Source organism: Penicillium robsamsonii (genome assembly GCF_028829455.1).
Source record: "Penicillium robsamsonii strain IBT 29466 chromosome Unknown utg000004l_segment0_segment0, whole genome shotgun sequence".
In the NCBI taxonomy this organism is placed as follows: Eukaryota; Fungi; Ascomycota; class Eurotiomycetes; order Eurotiales; family Aspergillaceae; genus Penicillium; species Penicillium robsamsonii.
Window position 1 is genome coordinate 596,233 of NW_026643222.1, and position 25,854 is coordinate 622,086.

The 25,854-nt window shown below is 48.2% G+C and overlaps 9 protein-coding genes across 9 annotated transcripts; 5 read left to right on the forward strand and 4 right to left on the reverse strand.

Moving 5' to 3' along the window:
* Window positions 1-324: 324 nt before the first annotated feature.
* On the reverse strand, window positions 325-2,982 carry N7447_007713 (uncharacterized protein; the record flags this gene model as incomplete). Its single annotated transcript, XM_057231975.1, has 10 exons — window positions 325-374; window positions 429-1,069; window positions 1,120-1,376; window positions 1,427-1,495; window positions 1,544-1,582; window positions 1,631-2,198; window positions 2,247-2,451; window positions 2,509-2,662; window positions 2,777-2,822; window positions 2,882-2,982. The coding sequence occupies 10 exons, from the start codon at window positions 2,980-2,982 to the stop codon at window positions 325-327; spliced, it is 2,130 nt and encodes a 709-aa protein (XP_057083740.1).
* A 1,285-nt stretch (window positions 2,983-4,267) lies between these two features.
* On the forward strand, window positions 4,268-4,662 carry N7447_007714 (uncharacterized protein; the record flags this gene model as incomplete). Its single annotated transcript, XM_057231976.1, is given in 2 exon segments — window positions 4,268-4,550; window positions 4,565-4,662. 2 exon segments carry the CDS (start codon window positions 4,268-4,270, stop codon window positions 4,660-4,662), a joined length of 381 nt encoding a protein of 126 aa, XP_057083741.1.
* A 353-nt stretch (window positions 4,663-5,015) lies between these two features.
* Window positions 5,016-6,467, reverse strand: irs4 (the record flags this gene model as incomplete). The annotated part of the gene is made up of 1 exon (XM_057231977.1): window positions 5,016-6,467. One exon carries the CDS (start codon window positions 6,465-6,467, stop codon window positions 5,016-5,018), a length of 1,452 nt encoding a protein of 483 aa, XP_057083742.1.
* Window positions 6,468-6,899: 432 nt separating this feature from the next.
* On the forward strand, window positions 6,900-10,210 carry N7447_007716 (uncharacterized protein; the record flags this gene model as incomplete). Its single annotated transcript, XM_057231978.1, has 5 exons — window positions 6,900-7,114; window positions 7,175-8,693; window positions 8,754-9,011; window positions 9,059-9,203; window positions 9,252-10,210. The coding sequence occupies 5 exons, from the start codon at window positions 6,900-6,902 to the stop codon at window positions 10,208-10,210; spliced, it is 3,096 nt and encodes a 1,031-aa protein (XP_057083743.1).
* A 658-nt stretch (window positions 10,211-10,868) lies between these two features.
* On the reverse strand, window positions 10,869-12,484 carry N7447_007717 (putative xylosidase/arabinosidase; the record flags this gene model as incomplete). The annotated part of the gene is made up of 2 exons (XM_057231979.1): window positions 10,869-12,259; window positions 12,328-12,484. The coding sequence occupies 2 exons, from the start codon at window positions 12,482-12,484 to the stop codon at window positions 10,869-10,871; spliced, it is 1,548 nt and encodes a 515-aa protein (XP_057083744.1).
* Window positions 12,485-13,442: 958 nt separating this feature from the next.
* On the forward strand, window positions 13,443-15,627 carry N7447_007718 (putative hexose transporter; the record flags this gene model as incomplete). The annotated part of the gene is made up of 4 exons (XM_057231980.1): window positions 13,443-14,045; window positions 14,133-14,761; window positions 14,856-15,198; window positions 15,502-15,627. 4 exons carry the CDS (start codon window positions 13,443-13,445, stop codon window positions 15,625-15,627), a joined length of 1,701 nt encoding a protein of 566 aa, XP_057083745.1.
* A 398-nt stretch (window positions 15,628-16,025) lies between these two features.
* N7447_007719 (uncharacterized protein) lies at window positions 16,026-16,910 on the forward strand (the record flags this gene model as incomplete). Its single annotated transcript, XM_057231981.1, has 2 exons — window positions 16,026-16,457; window positions 16,584-16,910. 2 exons carry the CDS (start codon window positions 16,026-16,028, stop codon window positions 16,908-16,910), a joined length of 759 nt encoding a protein of 252 aa, XP_057083746.1.
* Window positions 16,911-18,245: 1,335 nt separating this feature from the next.
* Window positions 18,246-21,589, forward strand: N7447_007720 (DNA ligase (ATP) DNL4; the record flags this gene model as incomplete). The annotated part of the gene is made up of 7 exons (XM_057231982.1): window positions 18,246-18,307; window positions 18,374-20,460; window positions 20,522-20,653; window positions 20,704-20,836; window positions 20,893-20,998; window positions 21,067-21,511; window positions 21,570-21,589. 7 exons carry the CDS (start codon window positions 18,246-18,248, stop codon window positions 21,587-21,589), a joined length of 2,985 nt encoding a protein of 994 aa, XP_057083747.1.
* Window positions 21,590-22,574: 985 nt separating this feature from the next.
* Window positions 22,575-24,044, reverse strand: N7447_007721 (uncharacterized protein; the record flags this gene model as incomplete). Its single annotated transcript, XM_057231983.1, has 1 exon — window positions 22,575-24,044. One exon carries the CDS (start codon window positions 24,042-24,044, stop codon window positions 22,575-22,577), a length of 1,470 nt encoding a protein of 489 aa, XP_057083748.1.
* Window positions 24,045-25,854: the final 1,810 nt, after the last annotated feature.

The window sequence follows — 25,854 nt, forward strand, 5'->3', positions numbered from 1 at the left end:
AATACACGTTCTCTTTCTCAAGACTTACTGCCGGTTAGTAAACACAATTATGACTTTCAAGTATAGCAACAGTGAATACATGTCCTCGGTTTTGTTCGAATAGTAATAGAAGTTATATTTCGTGTGCGTATAAAGCTGTCTACCAAAGTAGGGAATCGTATTTGTATTGCGCCATCTCAAAAAACGCCATATTCCGTTGACCACAGATTGAGAATAGTGGAGAATCCAGTCGTGAAAAGAGAGGGGATCATTATAAAGATGCAGATGGCTTGAAAATGCCGAAAGAAAAGCTCAGAACGACGTAGAAACAACCCCCCCCCCTGTTTAAACAGATGCTAGTGGGAACGCCGTTTTATATGCACCTTCGATTTCATCTAGATCAATGTTAGCATAAGAACCGCACATTAGAAAAAGAGTAAAACACAAACCTCTCATCCCATCCAAAGCTTCAAAAGCAAGCGAATAATTCGACACGGCCGCAATGATCCGTTCTAGACCCTGTCGTAGTTCTTCAATGAGCTGGCCGGTCGAATCTCCGCCATGCTCATTGTCAGGGGTGTCAGGTGCAAGTTGTTTCGCCACGCATGCCTTGTAGTAGATCATGAACATAGCATAGCTACTTTGCATCAGACAGCATGCGAAAGATGGCATGGTTCGGGGTAATGGTCGACGTTGCTGCTGCTGGAGATCTAAAAGAGGCTGTGGGACGGGTAGGCTGTGGAACATGCGGGAGATGACGAGTGCGGCTTGAAGACAGATTTTCGCAGACTGCTGCGTGCTGTAGGGGAACCCAGATGCGAATGGATATGCGTACTGAGATGCGTAGGGTTGGATGTCGGTGTGGATGTCTGATGAGGTGGAGGAATCGGATGGGGTCATGTATTCTGTTGAGGATGCTCGTTCGAAGGAGTTTAGGTTCGAGCAGGAGCAGGAGACGTTGTGGATGCCGGATTTGGTGCTGACGGGTGTGGTGGCGGTGTTTGGATTTGCTGCTGTCAGGTCGCAATGTCTCTTTATGAAGATGGGGATGTCGGAGAAGGCTCGGAAGCGGTGCGTTTTTATTTGTGCGCTGGGATTATGGTTAGTTGAGTTTAGGTAGAGAAGGCGAATGATTCGAACCTGGATAGTTTGATTCGGGATATTGCGCGTATGCTTTGGGCTGTGATGGATTCGTTGTGATCGCCGAAATCCGATGTCTGGGGTAGGGGAAGTAGCTCCGCCTGTGCTATCACTGAGTGGGTCCAGGCATCGAGCTGCTGCATTCGTTCGAACATATAGTACATCCCTGTTTGGGATGAAAGGCATTTGTTCAGATCATCAATAAACTGGGTTGCTGATACAAGCACCTGTTGAGCTTGTATCAAGATAGCCCAACCCTGGAGAATGGTTAGTGGATGGAAGATGAATGAAGAGGTCGAATACAAACCTCTGTATCTGATGAAAACGTCGGATATGGAGTCGTGAACTGCGGGTCGTTAATGACGATAGCAGGCATCTATTTCTTTATTAGCTCCAGTCATGTTCGAAGAGCTATATTACTCACTGTTGTGCTAACAATAGATCCTTGAATCACACAATAATACTACAAGATAATTAGATCAAGGGCTAATGAATGAGGAGGAATACATACCGTCATCCACCAGGCTCTCCGTCGAGCTTCCGAAAATTCATCATTCCCCATTTGAGCATGAAGTGACTTGTCCAAAGCAATTGCAAGAGCCTGACCAGCACGATATCGCATCTTGAGCAAGTTACCGCGTTGAGAGTATTCATAAACCGAAAGAACCAAGAGCGCTAGGAGGCTTTCATAGTCCACGGGAGCTTGCGAGTGGAATTTTTCCCGTCCAACAAAAGGTCGTGCGGCAGACAATGCTTGGCCAGGATCAGTTGAGGACAAATCGAGATCACACTCCGCTTCGATCGTTGAATGGGCGAGTTGGGCGAAAGTATGCGCGTATGTTCTACGCTGGTGTACAGACGCTGCGGACGACGGCTCAAGATCACTTGGGTGCGGAATCAAGGCCAAGATTGCAGATAGTGCAAGACTCAGAGGTGAACGGGGCCGGTACATCATCATCGGCTCAGAGGTAGTGGAACCTGGAACAGGGCAGTTCAATGGTCGATCTCGGCACGGTGGTGATGCCCGTGGCGGAAGAATGGGGAAATAGTTATGAATGAAGTCATAATAGGCATTCAATCTGGGGATATTAGACAATGTATGGAACTTATGAAAGAGAAACACGTACATTTCGGGCTCGCTTCCATAGGTTCTTACGAAAGGTTGAGCGCTGTTCAAGGGTGGCGATATCAAGGGCACTTGCATGTGCGACTGACTGCCATCGCCAGTGAAGAAGTTTTGAAACATGGAGGGAGCATCGGATTGGAAATCTAGATGCCTCAAACCTGCGCCAGGCAGAGAGAGTTCATCGATTTGGTTGAACATCCCCGGTGCTAAACTTCGGTAAGCATGTCGCCTTTTTGTTTCGGAACATGAGGGCGGCGACATACCTTCTTCAAACTCCGGGGGTGAGGGGATAGTGTTATACAAAGCATCATCTCGCTTCGATTCATGTTCTGGTGACAGCGAGGACTTTTCCTTCTTTTTGCGTGGCCCGCCTCGTTTGCTGGGTAAATAAGAGCATACTTTGTCTTTGCTAACGCACTATAATGAATGTCAGTATATTATGATATGCAATGAACCATTGATCAACCCAGATCCACAATTTAAAAAAAGCCCCTAAAAGCATTCAACACGCAAAGCACAAAGAAAACGTACATTCGCGCATGGCATCTGGCCGCCACACCGTGTTCTCGAAGCCCGACTGGAGTAATCGATTAGTGGAGAAGTTCCTCTTTTTTTTTCCCCGCGGGATTTGCTCACCAGGGAAGACAGGCTACCTTAACTGGTGGTTTAGCAAACTTCTTGCGAACCGACCGAGGCGCTGTCGAGGCAAGCCCGTTATAATCCAAAGCATCGGCCATGGCGACACTAAACATGGGAGCCTCAGATAATCTACAGTACCATTAATTTGAGACTGCACCTCTCGGGTGTCTTTGCAACCGAATACTAGTTGAAATGGGGCATTCTGCGGCTCGAGTAATAAAATCGCAAGTTCGAAAGGGCGCTGATATAGAGACTTCGGTGTGATTGCTTGATCTCCGCAAATCCCGAGCCGTGGGGAGGTTCGGGATTTGCTTTTAGTTAACTAAGCAAAGAGAGATCAAGCCTAACCCCGAATTGGAGAAATAGTATCAAGATGCATATAAGCAGGGTGATATCGATATGTTTTTTTTTTCATTTCATATCATATCTTTTTTTCCCCGGCACATGGAACCCTGGGAAGGAGAAAGAATTTGATATCGGAGTAAGGGTTTTGGATATGGAAACTTACCGGTACAGATACTCGGATTACTAATTGACTCTTGAGCAAAGAGAGACATGTAATTTACTGCCTGAAACATTCAATCACGTGGATCCACAATTGGAGTGTGATATAGTCGAGTCCTGGAGATTCATGATCTATCAACCCTCGGACATTACATAGTGATATCAAATACATAAGTACCTATATCCGATTTTCCCTGGCAAGTGTGGCTTTTTTTTTTATGATTTGAGCCGCTTTTATGAAGGTGCTCAGGCTCACTGAGTAGATGTCAGCATGGGATATCAGTGATCATGCTCGGTTTAGTCACGTGAAAGATGACTGATACTTAGTGCTCAGTGAGTGCTCAGTATTAGATGCTCTCTGGTTATTTAGTGATGCTTAGTGTCTAAGCAGTGAACACTAATGCACTCAGCCTGCCGTAGACTATATCTAGAAGGGATGGGCCTCCTATAGCATTGCTTATACTATGATAGTTAGTTCGTTGATAGCCTTGCTACTGCCTTCAATGTTTCGGGCGCTACATCTTATCAAGAAAGTAGATGTATGGACACATTGTCCCGTATTGGTACGCTGTTAGGTATTGTTATTATCGAACACTAGCAAGTAAAAGTTGGTGCACACTTACTCTGAACAAGCTTCGTGATTAGGACTATGGGGATTATCTTCCTGACGAGGCGATCGGCGGCTCACAAGCAATACTTCCTGGGCTGAACTCACTTGACTTCTCCCTGAAATACCCTCCATTCCGTAGGATATATCTACATATGTAGAGCTAACATTACCCTATACCCAACTTCAAATTCTTCCAAGACGGATTCACAAAGTGGAGCTTCGTGATCTATCGCTGCACATATCAAAAGCAAAACGACTGGGAAAAACTCATGCCTCACTCCCTCGAGCCTGTCACAGAGCGCCTTGAGTCCAACAGCGGTCTAGACATCCTAGAAGGGTTTACCCCCACGGCCTTTGAAGACCCCTCGTTTGATGGCATGACCACCGCTGTTCTCCGCGCCCATTTTAAGAAGTGGGTTACGACTGCACCGCTGCAGGAACAGCGTGTCGATACATGCGGACAGTCGGGCCGAGACCTATTCTTCGTTATGGTTGATCAGGAGGTGCTGGAATCTGTCTTAAATTCGGACCTGATGCTATTGGGAAAACTGGGTTTGTTCGTCTAGTTTATGGAGAATGGGAGCCGGAGCCGGAGGTAGATAAAGATGGCAATGAGTCAGTAGACTTGGAGGAAGAGCTTGAGCCCTTGGAGGGATGTATGTAGGAAGATGTTGGTTGGATGAAAGTGCCTTACGATGAGGTGCAGGGGATTGGAGCCACGGCAATGTGTAATTTGGACGATTGAGATATGCATTATGCTCGCCTCCCGGAGATTCAGAGCTTGGCTTGATCTACACGTGTCGGGAGGAAGATATGGGAAAAAACGACATTGAAAGTTGCATTCACAGATCTACATAATTTCCTTCCCCAACAGAGAGAATACATTTATAAACGGGATACTTACATACGGTATCCGTAAGCTCTAGCGACTTATATAGGATACACAATTAAGATGATTTGGAATACTTTTTTTTATATACATATCAATCCACCATCGGAATGTGCATTTAAATAGATTTAAGCATGACCCTTGCCTTTCCCAAGGGGTAGCTTAATGCCGACATACCGTACACTATCCCATACACTGTCTCGAACCCTCACAGGGTTCTTGTGTCCCTTTAAGTTCTGGTCGATCAACCACATTCCAACCACGAATTCCTCACGCACCAGGAGCCCGATATTTTGATGATCGACCAGGTCCCACACTTGCTCTAGAATCGGCTCTGGCAGGCGGCTGCGGGACCAGATCTCCCGAACCACTAAATTGAGAACCATATCCGAAGCGTCAGGTGGCCATGACCCGTTTTTATTAGGACCGGGGCCCTCGGTGTTGATGAGAAGCCCTTTATTAGAGGCCCAAACACCTTCGTAACGCTTGCGTTCCCTCTCGTTGACCTCACGTTGCCAGCGCTTACGATCCCCCTCCCTGTGCTTGTGGGGGTGTTTGTGCAGGGGATTTCTGTGTTTTCGGCGGTCGGCCTCGGTATCTTTCGGTAGGCCACGAAGTGTCATCGGTATACTCTTCGGGGGACTTGGTGACCTTGACATATCAGGCTTGGGTTGGTGTACGTGTGGTAGATGTAGAATGGATCGTGCCCGTCGTCGTTGGGGAACCGGCGGGGGAATCCCCCTGATAGCCGGGGATGCTCGTGCTGATGCCACGGATGAGGCGATGATAGCATTGGAGAGGGCTTCCTCACTCATGCCAATGGTGTCATCTATTATGTTGGTGCTTGCAGGCGACTGGCTTGCTATAGATATCTCGCTCGGGGTCGAAGGACTGAGTTTAGAGGCAACTCCATGGTTTCTGAGAGACCCTCGTGGCGGAGGCACACGCGGCGGAAGCTTCGGTTTCGACTCATCTGACAGCAGAGACGAACTTCGCGATTCTAGGGAGGGACGAGGGCTCGAGTCTCGACTATCCTGATAGTCTAGAGTTGTGCTGGATTGTTGCGATGAAGAGCGCCCGTAGAAAGCCAGATCCGGGTCAGACCTTACGCCACTTCCATGTAGTGGACGGCCTAGAGGACTTTGTGCCTCTTGGATCGAGCGAATAGGGATTGGTGGTGGCAGTCGTTTCTCCTGTGAAGGTGGCACCCGGCTCGCATTTCGTATTGCACCTGCAGAACTGGGAGTTGTCGACGGAGTAGTGTCCCGCCCGGGAGACCTTGAGGCAGCGAGCCGTGCGGCAATTTGAGATGTCGAGGCGAGAGGTGCGGCTGATGGTCGTCCCCTCGCACTTAATGTACTGGGCGTAGGTGAAAGTGGCCTCGACAATCTCCCGACCTTATCCTTTACGGAGCCGGCTTCTGGTGTATGGGATTCAGTCCTCTGACCTAGAGTATCTGCCATTGTAGTGGCAGAAGATCTAACTGAAGGTGAGGGATCCCTAGAGTGGAATGCAAGGGTGGCGCCTTGCAGAGCGTCATTCCGGGCACTCAACCGCTGGTTCGCGGAAGCGCCATACATGGAATCGATTCCCCACAGTTGGGAGTTATGAAGTCGACTTATGCAAGTATAAGATAATTGATTGATTTCAACGTTCAATGAGCTGAGATGTTTAGGGGAAAAAATATAAAGAGGCCGTGCACGCGACTGTACACGTCTCTTCTACACGATTATAGGTACTTGGAGTACTCAAACGTACATATCAAATCATTTTTAGATTTTATATGTGGTTTCACTATATACATTTCTTTAACATTATACCAGTCTGTCAGCTGTCAACTGTCAAATGTCAACCATCAACCATCAACCCCGGACTTTAATTAACCGAGCCATTTTCGCGTTTAAAATCCGTCTCCACTTTGTTTCCCCCCTCATCCTGGTCTGCATCTGCAATGTGACTTGCATATCAATTTGACTGGAAAATGCTATCTGCTTCTCTATATATTTGGAGCCATGCTCTCGGATAAAGACAATCCCGAGGATCCCGTTGAAACACGAGGATCCGAAGTCCAAGATACAGAAAATACAGAACTGGTTACCGGTCACATTCAATGCTCAGTGTGTAGCAGTACCTTCCGACGACCAGAGCATTTGAAACGACATCTACGGAGTCACACTAAAGAGAAGCCGTTTGAGTGTGCCCAGTGCGGCCGACATTTTTCAAGAACGTATGCGCGCTTGGGTGATAGCTATCCTCGCGTCGAATTCACTTGCTAATTAACCCCCAGTGATACCCTCCATCGACATGAGCTGAGTCACCATGCACCAGGAACAGGAGGGAAAGATCGCACTCACCGGATTACTGTCAAAACATTCCGAGCATGTTTTAGTTGCGCAACGGCAAGAGTAAGATGTAGCGGTGGCATGCCATGTGGGCGGTGCGACACCCGCTCGCTCGAATGTCAATACCCCACGCAACGGCGCTCTAAAGCAAAAGCTATGAGAGATTCAGTCAGACAAGAAGCCGAGGCGCAGAACGACAACCCCAAACCCATGCAAGATTTGAATGCAGCTTCTAGTCAAAGCCAGTTTTCGACACACCCACAAAACGTGCCGCCAGCATCATCCAAACCTTCACTCAATGTATCATCTACGCTCGGCAATGATCCCACAAAACAAATACCACAAAATGCACACATCGCAGACGCCTCGAATCCTCGTTTGTATCTCCCAAATGAGATACGAGGGCCGTCTGAAATGCCACTAGAGGTTTACCCTGCAGATATCAACGAGACATATGATAACTCGAGCTCCAACATCCCCAAAGCGTTCCCGGTTGATTCATCCGACAATTTAGACTCTGAAATGAGGGATCTTCAGCCGGGTGTATCCAACCCAGCAGGTGACATTGAAATGACCATGGCAAATAACTCAGAGGTGCCGCTAGAGTTTGATCCCACATTCTTTGATCAATCCATGCTTTCTACCATCAATTGGCTCCCTGGCGAATTGCTTTCGGGTGCTCCTGCTCCTAGTGGCCACGCACAGTCCACCAGTGTTTCCTCGCAATACAACCAATCTCTCAGCCCAAGTGTCTACTTCTCTCGGACAGCATGGCAACCACCGGTCGTCGGCGGGAAAATGAGCCCTTTGCAAACAGAGCAGGTCTCTCAGACACCCCCTGTGCATGTTACTCTAGGAAACGCCATGGGAAGCCCCAATCGATATTCCCACAGTATTAGCGAGCCTTCTCCTCATAGCGAATCAGTGGGTTCCGCCAAGGGATCAGCGCACTACTATGTCGATGGTGCGACATCCAGACTCCCAAAGTACGGAAAGAAACACACGCCTTGGCCTGGCTCATCTGTAGAGCCGGTCGATATTGGCAGGCAGCTAGTCATTGAAGATGACGAGCACCGGTTTAACTTTCCTATCATCTCTGAACTGCGAACAGATCAGATACCGGAAGATATAACCCAATTCGCGCAACGGATTGAAACCTCCACGTACGATGAGATCTATCGGCACTTTGTTCAATTATGCTGCAATGAAACTCCATTTTTTGAAGTGTTCGAATCGGAGAGATTTCCCACCGTGGAAGAATGCAACCAGTTCATCCTCTTCTTTTTCGATTCATTCCAGGCCGTTTATCCGATTTTACATCTTTCTCAATTTGATCCGAATACAAGCCATTCGCTGTTGACCTTGTCAATAATAGCGCTCGGCTGCCATGTATCCCTTATTCCCGAGATGGAGCAATGTGCAACTGCTTTCCACGAGCTGATTCGGCGGGGTATATATCTCGAGGTGAGAAAGGTCTCTTTGCCTTTATTCATTCCTTTCAATCTAATTGTTTTGTACTACCAGAAAGAAAAGAGTCGCTCAGGTCAGGCTTCTCTTGAGATACTGCAGGCTATGTTGTTCAATTGCATTGGACTTCTCCATAGCAGGAGCGAGCGAGAAAAGGCCTCGGCCTTGAGCACCTTTGGTGACTTGGTGACACTCATGAAAGCTTCCCGTTTATTGACACCAACGCGAACAATATTCAATGAGACGTCACAAGACGTAGCTTGGGTATCTTGGGTTCAGGATGAGGTCAGGAGACGCACCGGCTACTGTATATGGGTAAGCTTTGTCGAAAATGGCCCCTTTACTTATACTGATGATGATAGCTTGTGGATTGTACTCTTGCATATTACTTTGATAATCGACCTCTGCTCTCACTAGATGACGGACAAGCTGCATTGCCCGCACATGAGAAGCTATGGCAAGCAAGGTCTGCAGAGACATGGAAGCCACTGTGGGCGAAGTCATCCGGTAACTCTTATTCCGACCCAACAACCGACCAATGTCTAACTTCTACAGCCAACGAATCCTTGTACGACGCAGTCCACATCCTCTACGTCGAAAAGAGAGTAGTACTCGGGATAGGAGAATTCGGTCACATCCTCCTCATCCACGCTCTCTACCACCGAATGTGGGAAGTGGGAGACTACTTCCGCCGCCCACTGTCCTTCTGGAACCCAACAGCGAAAAAGCAATCCTGCGAGACCGCCATTCCCACGGGCTCAGTATGGCTCCCCGGAATCCCCTCATACTCGAAATGGCGCAACAGCGCATGCGACTGTCTCGATATCCTCCACTGGACCGCCAACAGCACCATAGCCAAAGCCGCAGGCTTCGAACACCCAACTGTCCTCCACCTCCACGCCGCCCGACTACTCCTCCTCGCTCCATTCCGCGAAATGCGCTGCCTCGCAATCTCTCTGGCAACAGAAAAGCAGCGCTGGAGCAAACGACACCAGTCCCTCGAGTGGCAGTACATCTGGCGCTGGATGAAACACGACCAATACAAAGCCCGGCTATCAATTATCCACGCTGGCGTCACTCTCTGGCATGTCCGTCGCTACTCGACGAACGCTTTCCACGAACCCGTCGCGGCGTTCATCGCCGTCCTGACGCTTTGGGCGTACGGATCTTGTCACACGCATACGTCCCATGAGTCCAGTCCGCGTTCGCAGACGCGTGCGGAGCCGCTACACCAACCGAGTTTTGTTCATCTTGACCGACCATGCGATGATGAGCTTGTGCAGCTTTTTGTGAGGGAGGGTCATGCTATGAGAGGGAATGTTACTGGCGTTGGTGATATTTGTGGGGCCGAGGGTCCGGAAAGGATATTGCGGGTCGGATGTGAGATTATTTCGGGCTTGACGGCGTGGGGTATTTCAAAGAAGTTTGTGGCTATCTTGACGCAGTTGGCAGATTTGAGCTCGTATCACTCGTCTTGGGAACAGAATCACCGGCTTGATGCTGAGAATGTCTGATTTGTGGTGGGGGTGAAGGATGAACGATCTACGGTCTATGGTAAATAAACATATTTCTTATTCTGTATACTAGTGTTTGTATCGGTCTCTTCGTTTGTTTTATATATGAATTGGATAGGGTTCATGAAGATGTTATCCGTCTATTACTCGGGGTGGTATACAACTGAGTTGGATATTTCTGTCTTCCGGGGATAAAGATTAGTAGCCTGAAGGTAATTAATTCTATAGTGAGAAATATTGCTGACGCTGGAGTATTGGTTATTTATTGATTATATAGATGATGGACCTTGCCAACTCCCGTCATTTGGTCCCATGAGAATGCTGAGAGATACGAGTGAAGTGCCAATCATTCCTATACCAAATACTACAGAATGAATTGCCTCCCACTTCTTCTTTCCACTCTCGCTGCCCGTAGATGCACCGGGCCCCAGCTGGCTGCAACAGAAATAAGGAGATAAAATAGTCCATTTCGATTGAGGTTCCAGTACCTCTCTAGCGTATAGGCCAGTCTATAGGATTAAGTTCCTATTGAGAAGCGCTTGGACTTCCCTTAATAAACTATCGTGACTCCAATGTCCGGAATAGAAAGTCCAAATTCTGATAGTAATTCTAATAGATGCACATGATGACCTTGCATTCCACAAGCGAGACTCGCCAGTTAGTCGACATTTAGGCCCTCAAACTGAATTTGCACGCCTTCCACCTTCCCAACAGCGTAGACGCCGATAATTGGGCCGGTGAAATCGGGATCGGTCATATCTAGAGTATCAACTGTTCCCAGACACGTCCAGTCATTTCCAACGTGGGGTAGGAGTGAATAAAGCAGAGAATACTGCTTCTCTGTGTACTCTATCCGGAAAAGCAAGGAGCGAGGGACTTCCCCGAGGGTGTGTTTCTCAGTTCGAACAATCTTCTTACCAGCATTGACCAGTTCGAGGACTACCGCTTGCTGAGCAGCGTCGTAGTATATCCTTGAGTAACGGTGCTCCTCCTTGTAACAGGCGAGCCCAGCCTGGATCTTGGCAGAGCTCCAGGAACCTTCGATTCCTTCAAGGGCCACCGTGCTCGTGCCGGATAATTGCCGTTGCCGCTTGCCAATGAAGGTCGGACTGTGCTCCGGGTGGGACAAATCGACCGATGACGCGGTCAATGTCACAGACGAATTGTTATTCTCGAGTCGGTAATTGCTCATAACGGCATCTCGAATGTAGAGGTTGTCCATCCCGGCTTCCGCCGCGAGGTGTGAGCTCGAACGGGTTGCTGAAAGGCTGCGGGGGTTCGATTTCACTTGATCGAAGACGGGCCATTCATCGTCCCAGTCCACCCGAGTCAAAAAGGTCTCACGACCCATGGGGCATCTCCCTTGGTTCTCTAGGCGGGCCCCAATGCAGACTCCCCACCATTGGCGCTTCTCGTCCTGGAATAGTTCACAGTGGCCGGTATATTGGATATACTCTTGAGTACCACGCGCCGTGAGGACGGGGTTGTTTGGACACGATTCATAAGGACCAAAGACGTTCTGAGAGCGGGCCATGGTCACCATATGCCCCCCATGGGTGCCGCCCTCCGCGATGAGCAAGTAGTACCAGCCTTTGTACTTATACAAGTGCGGCCCTTCCGGATAAATGTCACCGGTGCCTCGCCAGATCACTTCCTCCTCCGACAATGTTGCGCCGGTCTTCGGGTCGATCTCGAAGAGGTTGATCGTCGTGCCTGGTCCTACTCCACCCGACCCTTGCAGGTAGACTTTCCCATCATCATCGAACAGAAGACTTGGGTCGATTCCATCGAACTCAAAATAGATCGGGTCGCTCCATGTGCCTGACCAGATATCATCGGTGGAGACTATGAAATTCTCCGTTGCATCCTTATTCTCCCCCGATGCACGAACGACATTAGTACAGACGACATAGAATGTGCCCTGGTGATGACGGATCGTCGGTGCGTACAGTCCTCCACTCCCGACCAGAAACTTGCCATCATCCACTGGGTAGAGATTTGCCTGCGACTTTGCGAGGCTGAGCTGGGACTGGCGGTTGATTGCATTTCCTGTGCGCTCGCACGTTAGTGGAATCTTGAATTGTATGCCTCATCCACCAAGCAACTGAAGAACTTACCGATCTGCTGCCATGATACCAGATCTTGAGAGGCGTAGATAGGTAGACCGGGGAAAACGTGGAAACTGGAGTTGATGAGATAAAACCAGGCACCCACCTTTACCACGGATGGATCTGGAGCGAAGCCTGGTACAATGGGGTTGACTGTATCCGACATGACTAGCTCGGGCAATGTGTAAATAAGAAAGTTGGAGGAAATTGAGCTTGGAACGTCCACAGCATCTCATCTATCCTCCCCTGTAAAACATTGAAATAGAGGGGTTTAATTGAAGTTTAGGCAAATTCCGAGAGATTACGGAGGCCAAATCAGGCTGATAGGCCATGCATGAACATGGGTATCAAACACGCTATGTAGGCTAAATCGGACGAAAGCGCCCAGGAAGCTCTCCCCACAATTGCTCCGAAGGGACTACCTCAATAACCACATGGCTCCGGCGGGGGCGCGATCAGATCACTTACGCTGTCAGGTATGGGTCGGTGCACAGGGAAGACGCTTGTAAGGGAAATTGTTTCTCACAAAGCTTCACTACATATGCCAGAATGCTAGATCGACATGCGACTTGACATGAGGCTTCTTTGCCTTTCTCAACAAGCTAAACTTTCTGGATAGAGTCAGGGAAGATCAAAGCAAGTGAATGAATGCTCTCGGCTAATGCTGATCCGTCCACTTGCCGTTGATCATCCTCTTACCACATAGGGCATAGTCGGAAGTAGCTAGCCTAAGTCTCCACAACGCCACGGGGTATCGAATACGGCCTCTATGGAAGATGAACCCAATGACGCTTCAAGGATACGAGCGGTGCTAAACGCCATTTTTTGGGGTAAAATGCAGAACAGGCAAATATAACATACCCCCTGCTCAGCTATTTTCAACACTGAATGGGTGACATGCCCAGCCCGGGTAGAGGCATTACAGCCGGGAGTCAACCAAGCCACCATCTGTACGATTGGGCTTGTCCAAGCCTATATCTGTCTCAAAATCCCCAATGAGGACCCTTACCTGATTAAAAAGCTGCTCCCATCCCCGACCGCAGTCGAAGTGGATTCCTCAACTGACTGCCACCTATTTTGCTTTCTCATCTACAAGTCTGTATCCAGTCAACGCTTTCGCAATCATGGCGTTGCGATTCCGGCCCCCAAAGCAGACCCAAAAGGTCATGCCGGTAAAGCCCACCAAGGGACATTTCTTGTTCGCTCACCAGGAGTTCCAGCGCGTGCCCTGGTGGAAGAGGAAGAATATGCGTACCCTGTACATCTACATTGTCATCCTCATCATGACCAACACAGCCAACGGTTTCGATGGCTCCATGATGAACGGTCTCCAAACCCTTTCCTATTGGCAGGAATACTTCGATCACCCTCACGGCTCGCTTCTCGGTCTCTTTAATGCCTCTATGAGTCTTGGCTCACTACTCGGTCTGTTCGTCGTGCCTTACATGATCGACGCCTGGGGCCGTAGGCTCGGGTGTTTCGTCGGATGCCTCATCATGCTACTTGCAGTGGGTCTGCAGTCTGGTGCTACTGGCTTTGGCATGTTCATCAGTGCCCGTCTCCTTATTGGATTTGGTGATTGTCTCGTTCTTGGGAGCGCCCCGCTCTTGATCGCAGAAATCGCACATCCACAAGACCGTGCCGTTCTTGTCACGCTTAGCGGTGCTTCCTATCACTCTGGCGCGTTCATTGCTAGCTGGGTGACATTGGGCACTTTGAAGATTCAGGTATGTATCATTCCCAAACGGTTACCGTGCAACTGGTTGCCAAACCTGGAAACCTTGTTTCCCGGCTCACATTTTTCTTCCTATTAGAGCGACTGGTCTTGGCGTCTTCCAAGCCTGCTGCAGGCCATTTGCACCGTTATCATTGTGTGTGGTATCTGGCTGATGCCGGAAAGTCCTCGTTGGTTAATGAGCAAAGGGAGGCACGATGAAGCTATGCAGATTCTCATCAAATACCATGGCGAGGGGGACCAGAATGACTCATTTGTGCATCTGGAGTATGCAGAGATCAAGGCTGCCATGGACCTAGATAAGGAGATTGGCCAAACTCGCTGGATAGACTTCTTGAAAACCAAGGGCAACCGGAAGCGAATTGGCCTTATCACTGCTCTGGGCCTCTTTAGTCAATGGAGTGGCAATGGTCTGATTTCCTACTATCTCCACCAGGTTATGGACAGTGTTGGTATCACCAAGGCGTCCACGCAGCTCGGAATCAATGCAGGTATCAAGAGCGAAGCCTTGGTCACCAACTTCCTCCTAGCCTTCTTCATCGATAGGTTGGGAAGACGGCCAGTCTATATGGTCTCGACAGTTGGCACATTCGTGGTCTTCAACGCATGGACTATCGTATCGGCACGGTACGATATCGCGCCTAATCAGGCGCTTGGATACATTTTCGTGGTCCTCACAGTTCTCTACGGATTTTTCTACGATATCAAGTAAGTATTGGGACCTGCCCAGCCGGCAAAGTCTTTTTTTTTTTTTCTTTCTTTTTTTTTTGCCAGCATGCGCTGACATTGAGGTACTTCTTAGATCTGGACTGATGGCAACCTACACCACTGAAATTCTTCCCTACGGCCTTCGTGCCAAGGGCTTTACCTGGCTGAACTTTTGTGTCACTGCGGCACTCTTTTTCAACCAGTACATTAATGCAATTGCCCTCGATGCAATTGCCTGGAAGTATTACATCGTCTACTGCGTTTTCCTGGGAATGGAAGTGTTCGTTATCTACACCTTCTTGATCGAAACCCGTTACACTCCTATGGAGGAAATTGCCAAGTACTTCGATGGCGACGCGGTTGATGTTGGCGAGATCGCCATCGCGGACATGAAGGAGCAAGCCAGGGACGCAGACGGCAAGGCAGCTACCGTCCATGTTGAAGTGAAGGAGTAATCAGAATACGCAAGGCATAAAGATTCGCCAAATTGCTTATGAGTAAGAAGAATCCACAGATACAAAGTAATAGGAGGCTGAGTTTGTGAAAGCGACTTTTCTATGTATAACCTTTGACTTGTTTTAGTGATTTAAACTCTTTAAACTCAAGGAAAAGAACCCAAAGAATAAGATAATGTGGAACAAAATAGGTTGATCATAGAGCCAGATTCTTTGCATGGCTAAACCAGGCTGGTTACAGCTATATTTCAAACTGGCTTCCATGTTGCGCAAGATTGTTTCTAGAATGGGTCTGAAATTATAGACCTGGTCGAATCAAAGGTGTCGCAGTTTCCAAACCCAACACCGCGCCCGTCCTTCAACCAGTCACCATCGAGTACTACCGCCCTGCCCGATCCTGACCTACTGTAGACTATGGGCCGGTATTATGCAGCTTGATATTTATCCAAGAATATCACGTGTTTAATTAATGCGTAGATAAGGCAGTAGGTGAGGCTGACTAGCGATTCATCTCCTCTTCCCCCTTTGGCCCCCTAAAAGGACATCGCTGAAACCCAGGTAGCCACACACCGCTAACGCCCTCTTTGCTACGTTGGCGATTTCTCCACTTTCTACTTCTACCTGTGCCTTCGTCTAACCCGGAAGACTATACTGTCGGTTGGATTTGCGCTATCACCACTGAATATGTTGCCGCTCAAGCGTTCCTCGACGAAAAACATGACCACCCAGCGTATCTACCGCCCCGCAACAAGACCGACTACACTTTAGGAAGAGTTGGGAAGCATGATGTGGTTATTGCCGTTTTACCCATGGGTGAATATGGCACGAGCTCGGCAGGTCGGGTGGCAGAAGGTATGATGTATAGCTTTCCCAATATCCGTATCGGCCTTATGGTGGGCATTGCTGGCGGTGCGCCAAGCCAAAAGCATGATATCCGTCTTGGAGATGTTGTGGTTAGCATTCTCCGTAATTGCCAGAGCGGTGTCCTTCAGTATGATTTTGGCAAGACGATCCAGGGCCAAACCTTCCAGCCCACGGGTTTTCTAGGCCAGCCGCCCAATATCCTACGCGCAGCAGTAAATGGACTCGAAGCCCAGTATAAGAGCGAAGGAAACCACCTCGACGAAACGGTCCATAGAATCCTGGAGAAGAAGCCGCGACTACGAAGGAAATATCAGCGCCTCGATTTGGCTAGTGATCAATTATACCGAAGTGAGGTTATTCATCCCGTAGACGGTGATGTAACTTACGCTTTAAGTTACGGTGAGGATCCATCCTAACTAGTGCCGCGATCTCCCCGCACTAACGATGATGATAATCCCGCAATTCATTATGGCCTTATTGCCTCAGCCAACTAACTCATGAAGGACGCTTTGGTTCGAGATAAATTAGCTGCGCAAAAAGACGTTTTATGCTTTGAGATGGAAGCTGCTGGATTGATGAACCACTTTCCTTGCCTAGTGATCCGAGACATCTGCGACTATGCTGACTCGCATAAGAACAAAGCCTGGCAGGGGTATGCAGCCATGGTTACAGCTGCGTATGCTAAAGACCATCCCTCCACGCTGACGAGCATGGCCAACCTAGCCTTCACGTGGGAATATATAATTGATTTGCTTCGAACCTACGTGGTCAAGCAACAACGAGTTTTTGGCCCAGCTCATCCTCATACTATGTCTAATGACAACATATAGTTCAGATGACGGAGCTCTTTATCTTATCAGTTCCAGCCTAAAAACATCTACATCTAGGGGTAATCTTAGAACTTCCAACTTCCCTCTCTTAACTTCTCCAATGGATTCCGGTATCTTCAACAGGACAATGCATCTAAGAAGCGCTTCCTTAAGCCTCATGGATCCCTCCCAAATCCATATTATTAGGGAGATTACACACTCTAATGCGTCTTCAATATTCGAGGTAGATCTAGGTGAACAAAAATATGCTTTGAAGGTTTTCCACGATAATGGTGACCCTAGATATACCGAAAAAGGCCGTGATTTAAACCGGTCTCGCTGCGAATTTAATGCATACAAGAAGCTCCTCGCTTCTGGTGTCTGTGAGAGCGGTTTGGTTCCAAAATTCTACGGTTTTATCAATCTGGATCCCGCAGCATTCCATCCGACTTTACAACATTTCGCCCAGGACAAGCTAGAGCCGAGGGCAATATTGCTAGAGTACTTCCCAAATTCAGAGAGTTTAAACTGCGCGAACTACTCAGATACGCTCTTCCCCCAGGCAATTGAGGGCATGAAGGAGATACAAAGGGCGGGCGTTCACCACGGAGACGTTTACCCTTAAAAACCTTCTCCTGGTCCGTGAAAACCCCGATAGGCTGGTCTGGATTGACTTTTATACTGCGATGACCGTCACCGACTTTGGACGTGAACAGCTGGCTCTCTGTGAACACGAAATTGCGCTTGTCAAGGGATTTGGGGAAGCACTAGTAAGGGCTCCGTTGCTCCCTATGTTAGAAACATATAGCGTGCTGACTGGCGAATACAGAGAAATGATCAAGCCGAGGCACTCCCACCGAATACAAAATTTTATTAAGGGATTCATGTTGATGTTGATATCAGAATGGATCGGTGGATAGGGGCTACCGATAGTCTCTCAAACCAAGGTTCTACAAGAATAGTTGGCCGCTTATGCGGCCTTGTAAGGTCTTTACGGTGGTCTTTTTAGATATTCTGTTTAGATGCCTTTTGATATTTTCTAGAGGCTTAATTGGTGAAAACAACTTTTCGATGTGTAGCCTTTGATATATATAGTCATGTAGTCACATTCGTGACGGGCATGTAATTGAACATCTCAAGGTGAATGATAAAAGTATGACGCAAGACATTTGAGAACAAGCCGAGATCATCAGATATGTGTAAATCGGTCTAGAAAAGCGGACTTGTTCATAAAAGTCCAGTCTCGTATAGTTCGAGAAAGCTGGTAGAGCTCCTTATCTTATCAGCAGTGCAGCCTAAAAACATCTGGGGTAGTGCAACCTTGGAACTTTCAACTTCCCTCTCTTAACCGTTCCAATGGATTCCGACGAGATATTAGGGCAGGATCTTCAGCCAGAGAAAGAAGATCTGGACGAAAAGTGAGCCCTAACTCAGGACGCTAAGCTTCTGGGAGGATCACTGATACTTGACAGATACCCTAACAGACCTCACAACCGGGCCCCAACATTGCCGTTCAACAATCTATACCTTGACCTATTCAATCCACTAAGTGAGCTCAAAAAGAAGCCCTCAGGACCTGCTCCAGCTCGCCGAAAAGTTGGTCCCCATGGCAAAGGTGCTGCGAGTCTCAACCCGTTCGAGCGCCGGCGTGATGTGATTGAGCGCTTCATTTCGCGGTGGCGCAAGGATGTCGGCGACGACATTTACCCCGCCCTTCGATTGATTCTTCCTGACAAAGACCGCGACCGACCTATGTACGGAATCAAGGAGAAGGCTATCGGGAAGATGCTCGTCAAGATCATGAAGATCAACAAAGAATCAGAGGATGGATACAATCTTCTGAATTGGAAGCTTCCCGGCCAGGGTGCTACAGCACGTATGGCAGGTGATTTTGCTGGAAGATGCTTTGACGTTCTCTCGAAGCGGCCCATGCGGACCGAGCCGGGCGACATGACGATCGACGAGGTCAATGAGAGACTGGATAAGCTATCTGCTGCCTCAAAGGAGGATGAACAGTTGCCGATTTTGACGGAGTTCTACCGGCGAATGAACCCAGAAGAGCTTCTGTGGCTCATTCGCATTATACTTCGACAGATGAAGGTTGGTGCTACCGAGCGAACACTCTTTGATGTTTGGCACCCCGATGCCGAGAGCCTGTACAGCATCTCTAGCAGTCTGCGACGTGTGTGTTGGGAGCTACATGATCCCAATATCCGACTTGAAGGAGAGGAGCGCGGTATCGCATTGATGCAATGCTTCCAGCCTCAGCTGGCCCAATTTCAGATGCATTCATTCGATAAAATCATTGCTCGTATGAAACCGACAGAGGATGACAACGTATTCTGGATTGAGGAGAAAATGGATGGAGAGCGTATGCAGCTCCACATGGCGCCTGACGAGTCAACGAAAGGCGGTCGGAAATTTGGCTTTTGGTCACGCAAAGCGAAAGAATATACCTACCTATATGGAAATGGCTTTTATGATGAGAACAGTGCTCTGACAAGGCATCTCAAAGATGCTTTCGTGGATGGTGTACAGAGCATTATTCTGGACGGCGAAATGATCACCTGGGATCCTGAACAGGACGCCATGGTTCCCTTTGGCACGCTCAAAACCGCGGCGTTAGCGGAACAACGCAACCCTTTCTCAAATGCCCCGCGACCCTTGTTCCGTGTGTTCGATATCTTACATCTCAATGGACGTGATCTAACAAAGTATACCCTTCGTGATCGTCGCAATGCCCTGGAGAAAACTGTCCGACCTGTCCATCGCCGGTTCGAAATCCACCCTTACGAGGAAGCCACCACCACCACAGAAGTTGAAGCGGCTCTGCGGAAGGTCGTCGCCGAGGCGTCAGAAGGTCTTGTGTTGAAGAACCCGCGCTCTCCATACCGACTGAATGAACGCCACGATGACTGGATGAAAGTCAAACCAGATTATATGACCGAATTTGGAGAGTCCCTTGACGTTGTTGTGATTGGCGGATACTATGGCTCGGGTCATCGAGGAGGTGCGCTGTCCAGTTTTCTCTGTGGACTACGAGTTGACGACAGCACACAAGCACCAGAGAAATGCTGGTCCTTTTGTAAAGTCGGTGGCGGGTTCACTGCAGCTGACTACCAGGAGGTCCGCCATCATACAGATGGCAAGTGGAAGGCGTGGGATGCAAAAAGGCCACCGACTACCTATATCGACCTGGCGGGTGGAGATGCCCAACATGAGCGTCCAGATATGTGGATCAAACCATCCGACTCAATTGTTCTTTGTGTGAAAGCTGCATCTGTCGCAATCAGTGATCAGTTCCGCATGGGGTTGACATTGCGCTTTCCTCGCTTCAAGAAATTGCGCAAGGACAAGGACTGGAAAAGCGCGCTCTCAGTTCAGGAGTTCCTTGACCTAAAGTCCAATGCAGAGCAAGAACACCGGGAGAAAGAGTTTTCTATTGATAACCCTCGGAAGAAGCGAGTAAAGAGGACCACTAAGAAACCGCTCACGGTTGCTGGGTACGACGATAATGTCGATGTCGAGTATCTTGGGCCTTCCGGGCATATCTTCGATGAACTTAACTTTTGTATGTGGTTTGATCGTGTTCCCTTCCGATCGTACATGATACTAATATAGTGGCCCTCTAGTCATAATGACCGAGTCGACTGTCCCAGAAAAGAAAACCAAAGGTCAACTAGAACAACTGGTGAAGGCTAATGGTGGCAAATTTTATCAAACCAAGACAGCTGCGGTAGACACGCTCTGTGTTGCTGAAAGGAGTGAGATTCATTCTACACATATAGAATAACCCAAGCTAACGTTTCGGCAGGAACGGTCAAAGTAGCTTCATTACAAAAGAGTGGAGAGCAAAACATCATTCGGCCATCTTGGCTTATCGACTGCGTCAAGCAGAATGAAATAGATGCAGGCCTACCAGATCTTCTGCTCCCGTTCGAACCAAGGTACGTTTTGACAGCCAAAGGAGATCCACGGGGCTAATTCTTATCGATTTCTATAGACACATGTTTTTCATGACAGAGGACAAAGAGGAAGAAGTCGCAGTAAATGTCGACAAATTCATGGACAGCTATGCCCGCGATACAACCGTCAACGAACTCAAGGATGTATGACACCCCCAAAGAAATAGCGAGAAACAAGCACGGCTTTGACTAACAAGTATTCAATCTTGCAGATATTCAAACAAATGGACCAAAACCAAGAGCAGCCCGACCGTACCCCAGACCCAGAAACTGCTCAAAGAATCGAGACTCTTATCCAGGACGAAGTAAACGCCGGCTACACAGTACCCTGCGGCTGGCTCTTCCGAGGCCTGAAGTTCCATTTCTACTCGAATGGCGATCAACAGAACGAACCAGCCTCCCGAGAACTGAGAAAGGAGGACCGCCGCCTCCACTTCGCTCGCAACACAGCCCGGTTCGCAGGCGCTGAGAACGCCAGCTCATTGAAGAGCCCAGATACCACACACGTGATAGTCGACCCGGAGACGTTGTCTTCGGCGGACATATCCTCTCTCCGGAAATCCCTAGCCGCAAAGCCGGGCGCGAAAATGCCGCATCTTGTTACCGTGGGCTGGGTAGAAGACTGCTGGAAAAACGGCACTTTGCTCGACGAGGAGAGTAAGTTTAAACATCCATTCCGTATTTCGGCCGTTCGAGGCGTTCTAACGCGTGGCAGGATTCCCTGTTCCACGCTGAATTGTGAAAACTGCGTTCAGATCGCTTTATGAATTACGCATTTCTTTTCCAATTTCCCCCTCTGGTCGCTGGACATATGCACGGCCATGCAAAGTCAGCTAATCGAAATCAACGGAGTCTGCGGGTACATCAAGTCACATTCTATGGATCATCTGATTCCGTCCGAGCCAACTCGGCTATGATAGTCTGGAGAAATACCGGCGTAGCCAAAATGACCTATTCCGTGGACTAATAAACTGTTCTTTGGGTAGACATGCTGTATTATTTGAATCATGCGGCTTTGGTGGTCAAAGAGCCCAATAAACACCCGAGACTCATCAGGCCACGCGGGGTGATCCGGGGTGAGATCTCATGTCGTGGAATGCAGGTTGATATCATACAGAATGTTTAAAGTTAATCTAGGATTTGTTACACGAGAGTTTGCTATGTATGGAGGAAGTATAGTTACTTGAGTGGGCTCTCCAGTATCATTAGTAATCTTCAATGTACTTTCAAGGCAGCGTTTTTGATGTACTTTTTGTCTTTTAGCCGGATGAGCGAACAATAACCAAGCACGGCCGTAAACGAGAGACTTTTAAGATACACTTTTCCATATAGTATGTGCATGTATGTAGTATGTTGTGTTATAGTTACAAGGCAAATGATACATAATTTCACAGATTTGATTCGAGTTGAGTAGATATCTTAGGTGGGTGATCGAGAAAGATCGATCTGATAAAATAAAAGAAAGAAAAAGCAGCCATAGCAAAATGATAGCGCTGTCAAGGTAGAAATGGGGGTATGTAACAAAAGAGAGGAAATATCTGCGCCGAATGGGACACCATCCTAGTCCAACGCCGCGCTTGCAGAGAACCAAAGAACAAAAACAGAACAAAAAGAGAACAAAAAAGATGTATGTACTGAAGTGAAGTAACCAAAAGGAAAGATGTATCGTGCCATATCTTGCGCTCTGCGCTAAGACAGGACATCTATCAAAACCTTTATTTCACTGGGCTGAGACACCCACCCACCGGGACGGAACGGTGTTGCTGTCATCTCCGTCCTCGTATTGTCCCGACAAGTGGGAATTTGTCTTGCGTGCTGGCAGCCAGATGCGAGCACGGGGTGGGATGTCGTCGCGGAGTTTGCCGCTGCGGCGCATGTTCATTTCGAGAACAACCACGCGCAAGAAATCGCTGTTTTCACGAATTTCGCGCTGGCGTGACATGGGTGGAACTTCCGGGTCGAATGCAATGAATTTCTGATCCTTGCTCGCGATGTGGAAATGGTTTCGTCGGTTCCCACGGCCGCCGGCTCGACGATATGTCTGCATTTGGATCGAAACGGGGGATGTACTGGAGGTTTTTGGCTTGTCGTGGGGATGATCGTGATAGACGTACATCTCTGCCGGTGACATCGGGGTTGGGTTCATCGGGGGTGGATTCAAGTAGCGTCGTAGTGCTGGAGAAGGTGTTTCTTGCATCGGCAAAGGACGACGATCATCGGTCATCTCTGGGGTGATGGTGAAGAGAGATCGAGTGAGGAAGTCCTCGGGTTGCACAGAAGGCGTGGCAAATGTCGAAACTGACTGTGCAGCCGATTTGATAGCCCGTAAAGATGCTGTGAGGTTCGACTTGAAAGAAGATCCGAGGCGTCCAAATGATGCAGATCGCTTTGCGGGCACTGTGTTGACAAGCTCATTGTTGTTCTTGATTTCGATATATTCACATTCATCGAGTTCAGTTTCAAGCAGAGGATGGTCCAAGGCACACTCCTCGGAAAGTGAATACCGAGGCTGTCGTCTCTCTAGTGGACTTCGTGGACTTTGGGGACTTCTGTGACTGGGAGGGGTTGGCGAGGGAAGACTGGGTGGCGATGATAGGCCATGGTCTAATGACGGCATCGAATCGCTTGATGCTGACCTCACTGACAGTGGTGATTCGTGCTCGGAATCGTTGCAAGGTAGGTGTTTCTCATTGTCTTGATCGGGTGGACTGAGAAGGATGTCAAGAGGGGAGTAGGCGGTCCCATCCAGGAAATTATCTTCTTTCGACTTGATATCTTCTTGCAACATGCGCCTAAAATCTTCTTCATGGTTTCCACGAGGTAGTTTCCGTGGTCTGCGGGTGGTCCAGTTTCGTCGCGGGACGGGGATGGCCGTTGCATCCAACATCGAGGTGAATGACGTAGGGATGGGGCGGTCGTTGGATGAGCTGGAGGAGGACCGACGAGAGGATTCGGAGGTTTTAGACAAGGTACGTGAACGCATATCTCGACGTGCTGGCATAGTCCGCGGGCTGCAGCCACGCTTTGGAGGAATTACCACTGGAATAGTGTTGATCGACCCACGGGTCTCGGTGTTGGTGGCAGAGAGAGGATGTCCAGAACACCCCGACGGCATAAAGGGTTTCACCCCAGACTGAAATGGTTTCTGCGGTGGCGCCGAGCTAAACAGAAATGCTCTAGGGACCATCATCTTGACTGTCTCATCACACGACAGTTATTATCGAGGCTTTAACCGGAGGAAGCGCTCTGGTCGAGTTTCTGAACGAGATACATGGATGAAGGAGAAAATGGAAAGTGAGACGATGACAGTAAGTCAGAGGAGAAGACAGCCAATCCAAGGGTGTATGTGTTGGCCCAAAGAGATGCAAGGAAAGCGGATAGGGCCGTGAGACAAGGGTATGCAGGGACACGCGAGCGGATAAGGTAATAGAGACAGGCGATAAGAGAGAGTTGGAAGGATCCCAAGTTGAAGATATTGAAATAGGAAGGAGGATAGAGGGAGCGAAAGAGGAAAAGAGGTTCAATTGAGATAAAGCGATGGGGGGAGAAAGTGGATGATCTCAGATTCTCAGATAAGCCGTATTGGGCAGGTAAACGCATGTAAAGATCACGGGAGGCGCAGGACGGTAATTTATTTTACCATATGAATGATTGGTTGTGGGGACAATGCCGGCTTCCGGGTTGTGTTTGTTTGTAACGGTATTCATTCATACAGTTCCCATTACTCATGGAACATTCCGCCGGTGGAGTCCGGAAGGGAAAATGATTTTTATAGTTATTTTTATATTCTATATTATGGATATTTGCATCTTCTGATACATTTATGACACGTAGTATAATGACTATAATATGTATGTGTACTCTATACCATAGTAAAACATACCTGTAGTATATAGTTTATACGGTTTATACACTTTAGATAGAGTACAAGACAATCCAGCCTCCGATCAAAGTGTTGAATAAAATCGGTGGGCCCTTTAAGGTTGCTTTTAGTGTGGTGCCCGGCAGATGCACACCGTTCCCCCCCAGGATCGAAATCCAAAAAAAAAAAAAAAAAGATATCCATTTTCCTAATTTTGACTGGTTTTCCAACCTTGGAAGGTTGTTAGTTTGCTTACAGAGTATAGAAAAAGGAACGATAGACATACTTTAGATTTTTATAGATCGGCAGGTACTCAGAGGCTCTCATGTTTAAAGGGAAAAACATGACTAAAAAGGAGCGGGTGGCTGCAGTCCCAAAACGTCAAGTCGAAGAGACCCTACGTGGCTAGTGGAGCGCCTTAAGCGAGGATAATAATTGCGGTGAACCCCCCTATAACCTCCCCCTATTTTCTTTATATTGGTGGCTTTTGTGGCTAGAGGCTAGATTTTTGAGTCATCGTACTGGCAAGGTTCCAAGATTGTTTATTATTTAGGATAGCCTTGGAAAATAGTCCATGTCTAGTTCCAATATTATGCCCGGACTCCGTAACTAGTATATAGTGCAAAATACCACTTAAAATCAAAACAAAAGGAGACCCACATTGTTATCGAACATCCTTATTTGGCCGAATCTTCGATGTGAAATATAAACATCAAAATCTCCATGTCCAAAAAAGCAAAGTTCACATAAGGGGGAGGGCCTTTAGCGAGGGTAATTGCGGTGAACCCTTTTACGACGTGTTCGTTTTTTCCTCTGTCTTTTTGTGAGGTTAGGCAGTCATACATGATTTTATTGGTATCTATTTGCTTCCGGCCATATGTAACCTCAATCGGTCTATGTATGTAACCTACGGAGTACGGACCAAAACTTGAATCCTTCAGCCAAAATCCGAAACGTGTATCGGAGATAACATCTTAAGAATTACTTGGCAGGGGTCTAGTAATTTTCCATTCTCTGAACAACTTCTGTCGACATATTACTATATGGAATGAGCCTACGGAGTAGAATAAAATGATATATGGCCTCGGTGTATGTTTATGGCCGGCAGCCCACGTGAATATATTAGTCAGCCGCTTAT